Source organism: Drosophila santomea, chromosome 2R, assembly GCF_016746245.2.
Source record: "Drosophila santomea strain STO CAGO 1482 chromosome 2R, Prin_Dsan_1.1, whole genome shotgun sequence".
Taxonomy (NCBI): domain Eukaryota; kingdom Metazoa; phylum Arthropoda; class Insecta; order Diptera; family Drosophilidae; genus Drosophila; species Drosophila santomea.
Window position 1 is genome coordinate 11,624,999 of NC_053017.2, and position 14,512 is coordinate 11,639,510.

At 47.2% G+C, this 14,512-nt stretch overlaps 3 protein-coding genes and 1 non-coding gene across 7 annotated transcripts; 1 reads left to right on the forward strand and 3 right to left on the reverse strand.

The window, feature by feature from the left end:
* Nucleotides 1-2,476: 2,476 nt before the first annotated feature.
* LOC120445056 (GTP cyclohydrolase 1) lies at nt 2,477-9,885 on the reverse strand. 4 transcript variants are annotated; one of them, XM_039625175.2, is made up of 5 exons: nt 5,428-5,971; nt 4,930-5,139; nt 3,517-3,682; nt 3,331-3,447; nt 2,477-3,269 (listed from the first exon to the last, which is right to left on the reverse strand). In XM_039625175.2, the coding sequence occupies exons 1-5, from the start codon at nt 5,777-5,779 to the stop codon at nt 3,140-3,142; spliced, it is 975 nt and encodes a 324-aa protein (XP_039481109.1). In that variant the 5' UTR covers nt 5,780-5,971; the 3' UTR covers nt 2,477-3,139. The 4 variants fall into 4 exon arrangements, with proteins under 4 accessions (XP_039481109.1, XP_039481108.1, XP_039481110.1 ...); XM_039625174.2 differs by having other exon boundaries at nt 5,422-5,971; XM_039625176.2 differs by having other exon boundaries at nt 5,476-5,970.
* Nucleotides 3,738-3,809, reverse strand: Trnaw-cca. The gene has a single exon. It is a non-coding gene; the product is annotated as a tRNA-Trp (tRNA).
* On the forward strand, nt 6,489-7,403 carry LOC120445064. Its single transcript, XM_039625188.1, has 2 exons — nt 6,489-6,952; nt 7,025-7,403. Exons 1-2 carry the CDS (start codon nt 6,611-6,613, stop codon nt 7,340-7,342), a joined length of 660 nt encoding a protein of 219 aa, XP_039481122.1. The 5' UTR covers nt 6,489-6,610; the 3' UTR covers nt 7,343-7,403.
* Nucleotides 9,886-10,677: 792 nt separating the features above from the next.
* Nucleotides 10,678-14,295, reverse strand: LOC120445024 (general transcription and DNA repair factor IIH helicase subunit XPD). The gene is made up of 8 exons (XM_039625097.1): nt 14,179-14,295; nt 13,667-14,124; nt 13,483-13,613; nt 13,205-13,425; nt 12,767-13,148; nt 12,428-12,709; nt 12,088-12,366; nt 10,678-11,685 (listed from the first exon to the last, which is right to left on the reverse strand). The coding sequence occupies exons 1-8, from the start codon at nt 14,181-14,183 to the stop codon at nt 11,134-11,136; spliced, it is 2,310 nt and encodes a 769-aa protein (XP_039481031.1). The 5' UTR covers nt 14,184-14,295; the 3' UTR covers nt 10,678-11,133.
* Between the last annotated feature and the right edge of the window lie 217 nt (nt 14,296-14,512).

The following is a 14,512-nucleotide window of genomic DNA, read 5'->3' on the forward strand; positions in this document are numbered from 1 at the left end:
GTCCGGGGTGCGGGGTCCTGTGTGCGGGGTCCGGTGTGCGGGGTCCGGGGTGCGGGGTCCTGTGTGCGGGGTGCGGGGTCCAGTGTCCGGGGTCCGGTGTGCGGGGTGCGGGGTGCGGGGTCCAGTGTGCGGGGTCCGGGGTGCGGGGTCCTGTGTGCGGGGTCCGGTGTGCGGGGTGCGGGGTGCGGGGTCCAGTGTGCGGGGTCCGGTGTGCGGGGTCCGGTGTGCGGGGTCCGGTGTGCGGGGTCCGGGGTGCGGGGTCCGGTGTGCGGGGTGCGGGGTGCGGGGTCCAGTGTGCGGGGTCCGGTGTGCGGGGTGCGGGGTGCGGGGTCCAGTGTGCGGGGTCCGGGGTGCGGGGTCCTGTGTGCGGGGTCCGGTGTGCGGGTTCCGGGGTGCGGGGTCCGTGGTCCGGGGTCCGGGGTGCGGGGTCCGCGGTCCGGTGTGTGGGGTCCGTGGTGCGGGGTCCGGTGTGCGGCGTGCGGGGTCCAGTGTGCGTGGTCCGGGGTCCGTGGTCCGGTGTGCGGGGTCCGGTGTGCGGGGTCCGGGGTGCGGGGTGCGGGGTCCAGTGTGCGGGGTCCGGTGTGCTGGGTGCGGGGTGCGTGGTCCAGTGTGCGGGGTCGGGGGTGCGGGGTCCGGTGTGCGGGGTCCGGTGTGCGGGGTCCGGGGTGCGGGGTCCGTGGTCCGGGGTCCGGGGTGCGGGGTCCGGGGTGCGGGGTCCGCGGTCCGGTGTGTGGGGTCCGTGGTGCGGGGTCCGGGGTGCTGGGTGCGGAGTTCATATGATTAAATACATGTTTTTTGGCAAAACGATAGAAATTTACAAGACCAATACAAAAATGAAAAAATATCAAAACATTTTTCAAAAGTGTGGGCGTGGCAGTTTTGGGCGGTTTGTGGGCGTTAGTGTGGGCGTGGCAACAAACTTGCGCTGCTTCTATGTCTTTGGAGTCTGTATGCTTAATCTCAACTTTCTAGCTTTTGTAGTTCCTGAGATCTCGACGTTCATACGGACAGACAGACGGACAGACGGACGGACAGACGGACGGACAGACGGACATGGCCAGATCGACTCGGCTATTGATCCTGATCAAGAATATATATACTTTATATGGTCTGCCTGTTACATACTTTTCAACGAATCTAGTATATGTACCTTTTTACTCTACGAGTAACGGGTATAACTACGCCGATCCCATTAATTTAGTATTTGGTAGTGTATCCTTTATTAGCAATAACAGCTGCGCAACGCTTTGGCATGGAGTCAACCAGGTCCTGGCACCGTTTTGGGGTTATATTGCTCCAGGACTCCTTAATCAGGGTCCATAGGCTTTCGTTATTAGTTGGCTTAAAAGCTGCAACTGCCTTTTTAATATCCGACCAAAGGTTTTCGATGGGATTGAGGTCTGGCGACTGCGCAGGCCACTCCAGAACATGAACTTAATTACTTTGGAACCATTCCTTGGCTTTCCTGCTGGTATGCTGGGGGTCTTTGTCTTGTTGGAAGACCCATTTTAGCGGCATATCATATTCAGCAAAGGGTAGCATCACCGTCTCCAAAATATCCACATACACATGCTGATCCATTATGGTTTTTACCCAATGTATTGGTCCAACTCCCTAGTAAGAAAAACATGCCCATACCATTACACTGGATCCGCCGTGTTTAATTGCTTCTACTGTGTCGTTTGGCTTATATTCGGTGTTCCTAGGGCGTCTTACATTCGATCAAGATCCATTCCCACCAAAAAAAACCACCTTGCTCTCATCTGACGATAAAAAGTTCGTCCATCTTACGCATGGCCAATTTAAATGTTCCTTGACGAACTTAATGCGCTTTGGTATGTGTCTCCCATTTAAAAAAAGGACCTTTCCTTGGACTACAGCCTTTTAAACCATGTTCCCTTAGACATGTGTGAACTATTTGCACTGTTGCGGATATGTTGAGATCCTTTTTCAGTTCGGTAGGAGCTTTAAATGGATCCTTCTTGCTCTCGGGCACTAGCCTTTTGAAGAGATGGGTGCCCAATGATTATTTTTTCCCACGTTTTTCGGGATTCTCGTTGTAGGTGATTACATTTCCTATAATTTTAATATTAATATTAATATTAATATTTAATTAATTCAGAAATGAGTTTTTTGATCAAGTCACATTTTTCTTCAGTGCAGTGCTTTCCACGTCCCATTTTAATGATTTTTTAAAGGAAATTTAAAAAAAAATGTTTTCGAAATAATAGAACAAGTGTCAAGTTTCATAACAACATGCTTTTTACCAAAGCAACCCTTCGATAATTATTGATTATTTGAAAAAACTATAGTGGTGCTATTTTTGTTTTCGCCTCATTTTAGACCTTGCCGCCCAAAAAAAATTATAAAAAATAAAGGTATGAACAATTCAAATTTTTTTTTTCATTTTTGGTTGGGATTTGATCGATAACAAAAAAAGGTATGGTGGTGCTATTATTTTTTTCGCAACTGTATATTATAATAAAATCCTTTTGTTTAACGGTGTTTAAATAGATAATTTATTGTATAATTAATAAGCAGCTTTGACTCACTACAAGCAACGTCATATACATAATGAGCATATAATTTTAACATTTAAAATCATCCAATATACTTTGGTCCCTTTCGAAGAACATCATGAATGTAACTCTATATAGGTTAACATACATAACTATAGATTTGATTAATTTTATGTGAACTGTTTATAAATTGTAAATTCCCTAAACAATTTGCCATGATTTATTATCAGTTGTTTCCTTATTGCACAATGCATAACTCGTATGTATACGTTGTAAAAATGAGCGTTCAAGTGCCATAAAACTGCATTAAAATTGAACATAAAATTACCCAACACCAGAATTCAAATCTCGATCGCTTTGAATCTCGCTTTTCATTACATTCGTCTATCTAAAAAACGTTTTTTGCTAACAAAAATTTTTAACAATTTTTACACAAATCAACAAGGAAAATGGCTGCAATCATTGCACTAATTAAATCAAATCAATCCTAAAAAACATAAACTAATGGACCCTGTGTTTCGTTTCGTTTCATTTTTGTTTGTTTGTATATAAGCGCCTCCAAAAATATTGTAGGGGTTTTAGTTGGTCTCGGATTTCAGTGTCGTCCTCTAGTGTCCACTCTATTTGCTATTGACTAAGTTCAGGAACTCCTCACGGGTCTTGGGATCGTCTCGGAACACGCCCAGCATAGTTGAGGTAACAGTTTTGCTGTTGATTTTCTGCACGCCTCGCATCACCATGCACATGTGGCTGTATAAAAAGTAAATTATAATAGTCTAAAAAATATATATGGATATTTTTGAAAACTTACACTCCCTCTACGACAACTGCGACTCCAGCAGGTTGCACAGCCTGAGTCACGGCCACTGCGATCTGCTTAGTCAAGCGCTCCTGTACTTGCAGGCGACGCGCAAATATTTCCACAATGCTATGGGATAGCAATTGCATGAACGGTCAGTCAGGTCACTATTCTATATTCTTACAAGGTGTATCTTACCGTGCCAATTTGCTGAGTCCGAGAATCTTGTTGCACGGCAAGTAACCGATTGATACCTTGCCGTAGAAAGGCACCAAATGATGCTCGCACATGGAGAACATTTCAATGTCCTTGACTACGACCATTTCGTCATGATCCTCGTCGAACACAGCGCCATTGAGAACATCTTTAAAAGAATTGAAATTAATTATTTAAATTTTAAAAAATAATTAATCTTTGTCTGACCCCGACGTGATTTGAACACGCAACCTTCCGATCTGGAGTCGGACGCGCTACCGTTGCGCCACGGAGTCGTTATTGAAATGCCCGCCCAATGTCCCACAACCACGAAACTACTCAAATGCCTTTTCTTTGCTACTCGTGATTTATGGCGCGCGTAATTCTTGTTAGATTTATTTGCTGCATAACTGAATACTGAATGTTAAGTTCAAGCGACTGTGAGTGCTAAAGTGGTTGCTTACTGAGTGTGTGTGTGTGTGTGTTGGGAGGAGGGGTTGACTTGACTTGACTTGATGGCTTATGGTTCTTGTGGAGTGTGAGCTTTCGCCACACTCGTTTTAAACGATGTGCTCTTGAGATTCCCCCATTCCTCGAATAGAAGCCGTACCCGCACCCGCACCCGCACACCCACTTTCCCGCTCTTAATATACAGACCGGAAAGCTTCAGTGCGTTTCCTGACCAACCAGCCAACCAGCCAAGTAGCCAAAGCGACCAAGCACCCAGTGAGCCATCCAACAAACAATCATCATCACAAGCATCATGTGGGGGGGAGCTCCCCCAACGTCAGATTGGCAAGTCACGTTGACTCGTTGACTTCTTGGGTTCTTTGAATTCGGGTTAAACACAATCCAACCCATTCTATTGCCGATGCCGAAGGCTATTCACTTTCGTTCAACGAATTTAGCTTTTAAATGGTCTGGTGTTGCTGTTGATTTTAAATTTACATGCCATTTTATTTGACAAACTGTAGAACCTGATTTCTCGGGCAACCGGTTAGGTATGCTGGTAGTCATATAATTCGCAATTCTTTTTGTTTTCGTTTTTGTTTTTCAAATGACTTGCATTGATTACATGACAAGTTCAAAAGCGACTGCAAGTGGAAATGCAGGTCAACCTCAAGACTCGAAACTTCACTAGTTAATTCTTATATTTCATAGGATTTTGAATGGCTCCACTTGATTGTAATCCGAAACCCGAAATCGCTAATGGGTGCTCCTATGTTCATGGGCTTTATCTCTCGAGTGGTAATTACACTAATGCACTATAGCGGACCGAGGAACCCCCGTAAATGGTGGAGTACTCGAGTGATTCACCGACATGAAACTAGTTTCCCGCTCACTGGGAATACCAGGATGAGCAACTCCGATCACTGACCTGGTGCTAATTGAATGCCCCAAATGAGACGTGCTTACCCTCGAGACTCTGGTCATAGCCCTTGGTGAAGTACAGCATGGCCTTGGCCGCCCGCTCCGGTGTCTTGATCAGTCCCTGGCGATCGGGATTCTCGCCCAGGCCGCCCAAAAGGAGACGGTACGAGCGGGCCATGTCCGGGAGGAGGGCCTCTCGCGTTGGTGGCTTGTGGTCCAGCTCTAGGTCGTGGTGGAACGTGCACTTCTCGTGGCCTGTAAATGGGAGTACGAGTAGAAACATGATGAGTATCGTTATCAATCGAGATAGGGAGGCATTGCCCCCCTTCGGCGGCTGTGTGTGGCTGTCTAAGTACTATCCCATATTCTGAGGCACATCTGTGACCTCTGAACCGAAACACGAACCCACTGCTGATAGGCGTACGTTTTATGCTCACAAAGAGTTTGTCTAGCGCTCTACCTAATAGTTCATTGATTAACTGAATCGGTCGCAGCATCGCTCTAGATCCCCTCACCTGGCCCTGGACCACTACCCACCACTACCTGGCGTTGTCGATGTACGCGGTGTCATTGGTGTTTTCGGTTGTGTACCATCGCTATCCGGACTGCTGCCGTTCGTCTTCAGGATGAGGCGGGGTCTCTGATTGCCGGCCACCGGGACGAGAGCAGAAGCTGGAGCCACCTCCTCGACGGGCGTGCCCGCAATGGCAGTGGACTGCTCCGTCTGGGGCTGCGGCCTGTCCGCCAGCGAAGAGGTGCCCGAGGTGCTACTTGTTGAGCAGACGCTGTTGTTGCGACCACGCGATAGGATGTGGGCCTGCGGGAAGTTGGTGTCGTCGATGGCATCGTTCAGCTCGCTGGCACTCATCTCGGACAGTTGGCGGGTGAAGCTCATGGCGGCGCGACTACTCAGGCTTGTTTGCCACTCGAACGGAACTCAATTTGACTGCTGAATGGCTCGCTGGCACACAATCTTCGAACTTGGTCGCACTTTTTTGCTCAATATTTTCCTAGCTAGTGTCTCTCTACGCTTTTCTCAGCTGGACTTTGTCTTCGCGTGCTGGCGCTTCGGGGAGCTCTGCTCTTCTGGTGGCTGCTGTGGCTAGCGGTGGCAATAAGAACCTCTCGAGCGGAGCTTTGAGCGGCGGAAAGCTCTAACCCACAGCCCCCACAACCACCGCCCACCGCCGGGCAAGCTCTGCTCCGAGTGGCGTTAACCGGAGATTAGATGAGCGGCACAAAGCCAAGCTGAGCGCAGGCCCACAGTTTGGCATCCAGTGGCTCTAAAACTGCACACGAACTTGTTGCTCTGCCAGGAGGCGCCAGAACTACAACACTAGCCACGAAAATAGCGCCATCAAATGTAAAAATGTAATTTCTGTGATAGGTAAATTGAATTGTTAAGATGCCAAAAGAAAATTCATAGAAATCAACAAACTAATGAAGTGCAGCTTTTAACCTTAATATATAGAGCAATATAAGGAAGGCTGTGTTATTCTTCCATCCCCAAACGTGCACTTTATCCTTGGCGCCAGCTTATTTCCCAACTATTGTTTGCATACCCTTGAAACTTGCCATCGGAACCACACAACTTGGGGCCAGACGTCAATGTCTAGTTTATTTCAACTTTCCAGAGAAGCAGTCGGACTCGAAACGAGCTAATCTCCCAAATTTGAACCTACCATCCACCCGTCAGCTCCTCCATCCACGTTGGAGAACCAAAGTCATGGCGCACCGCCTCCAACTCCGCAGCGATGACTTCGACGTAATCGGCGCCGTGCCGCGCGATCTGTCGGTGATTAAGAACTTCCTGAAGCGGGACTGTGCCATCAAGAAACTGATTGACATCGAGGAGGAGTTTCTGCAGGAGTGCGTATTGCGTGGCCAGGATCCCATGAAGCTCAAGGATAAAAGTGGCAGCGAAATTGTGTCACGTGCTAGCGGGCAGGGATCCAATGTAACCGAACCCAAACCTGATCCCTGTGCTAGTAAAACCCCGGAGAACACATTGGCGTCCGACTACTGTAATCCTTGTCGACGACTCAAGACGTCCGTGGTTCTCGAAGAGGTACCAGCTGTGTTGTAGTTTATTATTTCTATGATTTATATATTGCTCCAACCATTAACCATCAACTATTAGCTTACGAAGCCAGCCATCACAAATCCGGTGTTCAACAAATCCCTGCCGCCGTACTTTGATGCAGAGAGCGTGATGGGCAAGTCGTTGCCCGTGAAGTTCCGCTTCCGGCGCAAGTTCAACAAATGCGATCAGGAGAGGGCCGGCAACCTGATGTGCACCACCACACCGAGCACCAATGTGGTTCTGCTGACCAACTGCTGCGACGTGATGGTCTGGCCCAGTCAGCGGGTGGCCCAGATGAACCGAGTGCCGGTCACCATGCTGACGGGCGAGGGCGATCTCACGGAGTACATGCTGGAGGAGGAGACCATCATGTGAGGGAATGGATGGGTGCAGCTTTCTGGCATACAACATACAGGTCAATAAAACGTTAACCCCATTGGGAAGTGTCCTTATTCTGTTCGAGAAACCCTACATCCCAACTTATTGGGCTTCCATTGAAAGTATCTGTGCTCCAGCTGGTCAAATTTGGATATTCTCTGCATACACTCGGAATCTCATTTGTACATGCAAATTTTTCGGCGTTTATCGCGAGCAGACTGAGCACACTTCTTGTTTATGGCATGGAGTTGAAGGTTGTTCATTTTATATATACGTATGTATATGTCCTGAGATGTGGATTTTTGTGGGTTCTAAAACCACAAGATAGTTTTCACTTAGCTCACTGATGGAAGCACATTAAAACCTCCCACCGCTGTTTAGGGTCGAATAAATCAGTTGGGAATAGCACAGGCTGGCTTAGTTTACATAAATCTAAGACAGCTGCAGATGATCGTTAAAGATTGTGTGACGTAGTTACAGTGATACCTAGCTAGTGCTAACTTGTGCAACACTCCTGAAAAAAAGATGACTTAAGAGTTGGCTGGAATTGAAATCATATTGAAAAGTGCAATGCAAATCGTAGAGATGCAATAGGGTTTCTTCCGGAGTGGTCGACCCGTATCCCCATGCAATGCAATTAAACCATCATTAACATTTTCCACAGGGCAGGTGTTGTCTCCGGCTCTCTGGGCCGCAATTACCCATTACGGCATCTGATCTCAATCAGGAATGCATTTCCCATTCACTGGCATGGGGATCGGGGATTCCGAACTGGCAGGGTTGCCATCGTCACGGAGAATTTTCACGGAGAATTTTTTAAGTGCCTCAATTAGCTTGGCTCTCAGTTAGCCAGCTTGATTCAGTCTTTTTTATTGACCGCAATCGCTCAAATGTGAAGTACTGCGGCCAGGCCTATTAGTCACCATCGCCGACAGACACCAGCTCAAAACTGAGGGGCAATCGAAGAAACTGAAACTAAAGCTGAATTGAACTGAACTGGGCTGAAACTTAACTGAAACGGCAAAAGGCAAGCGGCTAAGGCCCACGAATCGAAACCGTTTGGAGCGCCGTACTCGCAATTAAACACTTTTTTAACCTTCACAAAAGTAGTTCAGGTCTGTGTACCCTCCCCCTCATCCAACCACCCTACGTTTTGGCCAAATCAAATCAAACCAAATCAAATACCGGATCACAAGCCGAAGGGGTTTATGTTTATGTCTTTGCCACTGCCTCTGTCATTGTCTTTGGCTCATGGCCCAGAGTTCCAGTTCCAGAGCACTACACACATATGTAGCTCTCGTTGAATCTGCCGATCCAATCCATTCAGCCAAGTGCCATGTACCGAGCAAATCTTTCAATGTCAATGTCAATAAGCCCAGTCAGTGTTAGAGCTAGTTGCTCTCATTTTATTGGCATGGACACAACAAGAGTTACTCTCGATATCCGGCACTTCGTGTGGTTTGCATATGGAACAGAAATCGTAGTTCTCCAATCTCTGCGGTTTATGTACTCGGATTTATGTGGGCCCAGCATCGCCGGAAATCGGAGTCTTCGCATTATGCGCATCTGATTGCATTTCAATCGCTAGCCAAGTAACCTATGTGTGATGCAATATAGCAGCACGATTGCATTGCGGCGGTGTTAGCCAGTTCAAGGGGTTGTATTACCCGGAAACTAGATCGACATTAGTGGCTACCAAGGGTTAGCTTCGAATTCCTCAGCAATACGTGCAGGAATTCCGAAGAAATGAGAAGATAACTGAAATACAAGAATGAATCATGTTCACCTCCTTGATCTCCATCAGCAAACGTTAATAACTATTTTCCTATTAAAAATAATTAAGTGAATCACTCCAAGTCCAAGAACTTCGAAATGGAAAGATGCTAGCCAATGCACTTGTGGAATATCAATCATATAATGGGACTTTCTCATATGAGAGCTTTAGATAATTTCTAGAATTTAAATGACATTGCAAAATCGAAATCTAAGTCCCTTTAATCATATGAAAGGAACGAATCCATAAATAATTTAAGATCTATTTTAACTTTATCCAAACAAACCCACTAAGCACATACAAGTACGCATGTTTCTCCGATCAGGAAGAGTTCCCGATGCACCCGATGGCTGACGTCTTCCGGAGAACTCACCGCTTCCGTTGCTGGCCAGCTCCATGTTGAGCATTTCCAGTTTCAGCTGCTGGCTGTTTTTGGAGACCGTAAGATCGGTGCCGGATGTGGCGGCGGAGGCTTCGCCCGTGGGGATCGTGGCAACAGCAACGGCATCCGCGGCACCCTCGCCATTCTGGCCACTGCCGCTTTGCTCGCTGGTCTGGGGCTTCATGCTGGCTAGGTGATTATGTGGTGATTTCTTCGGTTGATTAGTTGGGTTGATTAGTTGGTGGACTCTGCGAGGACACGGGCTCGGAACTGTTTGAACTATGATCTCAAGTTTTGGGGCTTGGAACGCGGATTGCAGATTACGTATTGCGGATTTTTGTATTTGGCGCGCTCGCTCCGAATCTATCTGCCGACTAAACTGCCCGAGATTTAGTTGTAACCTTTTATTTATGTAAAATCGAAAGTTCTGCCGCGAGAGGCAGAGCGAGCGAGAGCCCCAGCCCCATAATGCTCGGCAGTTTTATCATTTTGTTCGTTAACTGTAATTGCTCTCCGGCTGGGGGGCTTTGGAGCTTTTGGCTTTTGGCTCTCGGCTCCGGTTTAAGCTCCACAGCTGGGTGGTCCGAGGACTCCAGGAAATCGGAACAGAATTTGGTTACTTGTTTGGCGGTCAAAGCATTTGGGATATATGTATATATATAATTTTTTTTTTTTTGGTATAACCCGTGGCAGAGTAAACATTTCCAAAATATAACAAAAAGAAGAAAAAATGATAACAAGAAAACATGGCCATTAAGAAAACGTTGGCGCCTGGCTTTGGACCCCGGTGCAATAATTTCAATTTGATAACCCCGCTGCGACTGCATCGTAAACGGGTCGTTAGCAATTATAAGGCGATGATAGCGTTCGATTTGCAACAACAATTCCATTTTTCAGGCTAAATCATGCACGCCAGAAATTTGTTCGGTCAACGCGGTTCATTTGCATCCCGATTGCGAGCCCCTGAAATTGAATTACGGCGGGAATCTCGTCCAGAAGACGGATCATGATTTATTATGATTAACAGAACATGCCATTCGATTGCATGCAACACACCATAGGTATTCCATTTGTATCAGTAATGTCATAAAATCACAATATAGTCGCTGCCCAATTACCTTACTTAGCTTCTGGATTAAATCTGCTGAATGGAGGCTAACTAAAAGACTTGGTACATTTCAGAATATTTTTATCTCATTATAAAATGTATGCTTTATTTTACATTTCGTTGGCTGACCCTGTTTGCTAGTGTACTTCACGATCACAATAGCAACAAGTGCAGACCACTTAGTTCTAAATTTGCAGCTTAACTAATCCGGATACAATCACAGGTATAGATACGAATACAGCTGCAAGAGCAAAACTCGCGCTGCGCTTGCGCCCTTTCGCCGCCTTGAGCGGACAGTTAGTCATGCCCGCGAAATTATAAATAATATTAATTAGCCATTAATTGGACATTTACGTCCGATTTGCATGGCAGCCAAAAAAAATAATTTTACTTTAAAATTTTCCAGCATCGCCGATGTGATCCGCATTTAATGGCATTCAATGTCATTAGCTGACGGCTGTGCGTTTGAGTTATTCCCGGAAGGCAGTCGACAAAGAGCCGGTTGGCGGAGCACCTTCCACATCTTACAGCTCCTGCACCTCACCGCCAACGCCTTGTTTGCCCTGAGCCTGCCGCTCCAGCTTCTCCTGCTCCATGTTCTCCAGCTGGGCGAGGGTCAGCAGCGAGATGCCCAGCTGATCCTCCCGGGTGAACGGTTGCGCCATACGCCTCAGCCAACGGCGGGCCAACTGCACGGCCTCCTCCGTGCTCAGGTTGCAGAAGCTGTCCACCAAGTGCTCTTGGATCCACTTGGGCAGACGCGACCTCTTGTCGTGGCGCGAGAAGCGCTTGTCCGCGAAGATCATGATGCCATAGTCCGTCTTGCCGCGCAGCGCACGGCCCACGCACTGTGCCGCATGACGCATGGCATCGAAGGTCAGGAAGTCGTTCTCACGTATCTGAAACTGATCCCGCAGGTAGTCCAACCGGGCCTTCAGAATCCGCGACTGCGTGTACACGTAGGGGATGCCGAACATGAGCACCGCGCGACCATAATGATGGTCGAAATCCACACCCTCGGAGACCTTGCCACGCGCCACAGCCAACAGCACTGCTCCACGACCACAATCGCAAGCCTGCAAGTCGAAATGGGAGGATTGATTGGGGTTAGTCAACTTTACAAGCAATCTGTGTATACCCTATTCGTTAAGCGATTGAGTTCAATATCGTATTGTGAGCAAACATAACATTTAAAAACCACAAAATGGGAACATCATTGCGGTTACACATGCATTATAATCATACTCTAGTTTATCAAATAGTTCTATTGCTTATATCCAAATGCTCAATGGACTTGTCGAAAAATGTCATGTGATCTAAGAAAGAGTGAAAAACCCTGCGTACTAATGGAATCAACATGATCCAACCACCAAGGGCGCGGATCATAATGAGAGCGAGGCTGCTGTGTCAAGCACATTTGGTAAGAAGCCATAGCAATCCAATCGTGGTTTTCTAAGAATTGAAAGCATATATCTCACCTTAACATAGTTCATCAGGGCGTAGCTCGTCTCGGCATTGTCCTGAGTCTCAATGAATAGAAGCTTGTACCGCAGCAAGGTGTCGACGATTCCCTGATCATACCAGGAGGCCACCACCGACTCCAAGTACAAATACGAGGTGAAGAAACATACAATACCGTCGGGTACTGTCTTTGCCACCTCCACCAACAGCTGGCCATAGTTTCGGATGACTGCGGTGTCTTCTCGCGTCTCGAACTTGGAAGAAATGGTCACCTGGTCGTTGCCCTTCGATACAATCTGTTTTGGACGAAGAATTTAATAATTGCTTTGTCCAATTGGTGGAATAAATAATAACTACCATAGGAAGAAGACATGGACGGGCCAGTGTCATGGTAAAGCTGCTCATGACCACTGGATCGAAATCGAGAATCTTTGGGTACATGTCCATCGGTGACAAAGTGCCCGATGTGATGACCACGGTTTGGAATCTCGAAAATACCGGAGCCATGGCAATGGAAGAGTCTAGGCAACTAAAGTGTAGAATGGGATTTGAAACAGTCGGCGTCTTATCGTCGAAGGGTTCTATAATGATTGTAAAGCCCTTTGTGTAGGTGGACACCAGGGTGGCAAAGTGTGTGATCTAAAAATGGGTAATACATTAATATCGTTATGGCGCTTTATCGAAATAAAAACCCACCAAAGTAAGGGCTCCATACTCGGTCAAGTCACTGATCTCAAGCGTGCGCAGCAGACTGGACAAGCGCTCAGCGCAGAAGCGCAGAGGCTTTCGCTCTATACAAATTTTTGTGGATATATCCTTAAGAAAGCCCGCAGGCGACTCCTGGACGACATGATGAACGCGCAGTCTCGTCTTTATATACTCAATGAATCGACGCAAAAAGCTAAGGAAATGGTCAGCGTTCCTAATGTTTCCGGGCACCACCTCGGTTAGGACATCGTTTGGCAGGACCGGATTGGCCAGGATCATATCCGTGTCGCGTTGAACACTGGCATCCTTTAGGCCCTGAACCATGCGCTGATACTCCTCGTTCAGGCGATTTGTGTCCTCTTCGCGAATGCTATTAATGAAAAACATTTATAAACCCGGACTAATGCCATGGCCTGGACAACTTACTCCTGTACCAGTTTGGTTAGCTGGTTCAAAGCGTTCGTGCTTCGCTCCACGGTGCGTCTGTTGATCTTTACACTCATCGAATCGATGCAAACGTTGTCGATGTTGTGCGCCTCATCAAAAACTACGCAGGACTCGCGGCTCATCTCCTTCGATACCACCTGGGCAATCTTTGGATCTAACAGATAGTGGTAACTGTATACCACAATGTGAGCATGGGCAATCTGGTAGATTTCAAATCAAGTTTCATGAGCGCAATGTTTTAATATCCCAATACTCACAGCATAACGAGCCAAAAAGTAGGGACACCAGTTGCGCGCCCGTCCGTATTCCTTGAGATCATCGATGCTGTAGACGCCGACCGGCAATGTGGACTCCTTGCCCTCCATGCTAAATCCCTCAAAGTACTGGCCTACAAGTCAGCAGTTTAAATGGTGTTTAAATGCGTAAATCAAGTATCCTTACAGATGGGCGTCTCGGCGTCCATCTCGTGCCGCTCACGAATGTAGCTGGCGGTAAGTCCGTAGCATTTGCCGTCCACGGCCTTGCCCTCGCGCTCCTTGCTGACCTCCGGATGGATGCACATGTTCTTTCTTGAGCTAAGCACCAGACCGGTAAGTGGAGGTGGATTAGGGCAGTTGCGCTCGTAGTAAACCATTAGGTTCTGCAGCTCGGCGATGACCTTTTCGATCTCGGGGACAGTACGCGAGCAGTAGATCAGCTTGCGCACGGTCTCCGGATGCTCCACCATGTAGGCCACGATCAGGGAGAGGAGGGTGGCCGTCTTTCCCGTTCCCGAGGGCATCTCCAACAGGCAGTGGCCCTTGGCGTCCAGACTGCGCTTAAGTTCCAGCATGTAGGCATACTGTTCCGGGTAGATGTACTCGTACGGAAAGTACACCAGCAGGCCGTCCACGCTGAGCCTGTGGATTGGATTGTTAATGGAGTACTTTCATTCATCCCGTCCAGCCACTTACTTCATTTTTCGCCTATTTCGGGATAATCTGCAATCCTTTTTGTTTCAAAACAAGCGTGACCGGTCGACCAGACCGCTAGAATTTACCGGTCTCTCAGAAATATACTAAAATATACCACTAAATGTACACTGGTCTACAAACATTATACTTTATTTTATGCTAACTATACAGGCCATGTTTTAAGCAGTTCCATTATCTTTATTGAAAATTAATCTTAATTATGGAAGTTTATTAATTGCTATGCATTTCAAAAGTGAAAAGTCGATTAAAGTAAGCAATATTTTTGATTTTTTATCGAACAGCGTAATAATGTTTTTAGTGTTTTCTCTGGAGC

Bases quoted from the DNA above. Each gene is read 5' to 3' on its own strand.
- LOC120445056 (XM_039625174.2), bottom strand. From the start codon at position 5,779: ATGAGCTTCACCCGCCAACTGTCCGAGATGAGTGCCAGCGAGCTGAAC. The intron at 5,140-5,421 runs GTGGGTAGTGGT...TCCCATTTACAG, and splicing joins ATCGACAACGCCAGGTAGTG to GCCACGAGAAGTGCACGTTC. The intron at 3,448-3,516 runs GTAAGATACACC...GCTATCCCATAG, and splicing joins GGACTCAGCAAATTGGCACG to CATTGTGGAAATATTTGCGC.
- LOC120445064 (XM_039625188.1), top strand. From the start codon at position 6,611: ATGGCGCACCGCCTCCAACTCCGCAGCGATGACTTCGACGTAATCGGC. The intron at 6,953-7,024 runs GTACCAGCTGTG...ATCAACTATTAG, and splicing joins CGTCCGTGGTTCTCGAAGAG to CTTACGAAGCCAGCCATCAC.
- LOC120445024 (XM_039625097.1), bottom strand. The intron at 13,149-13,204 runs GTAAGTTGTCCA...TTTCATTAATAG, and splicing joins CTAACCAAACTGGTACAGGA to CATTCGCGAAGAGGACACAA. The intron at 12,367-12,427 runs GTAGTTATTATT...CGTCCAAAACAG, and splicing joins GTCCATGTCTTCTTCCTATG to ATTGTATCGAAGGGCAACGA.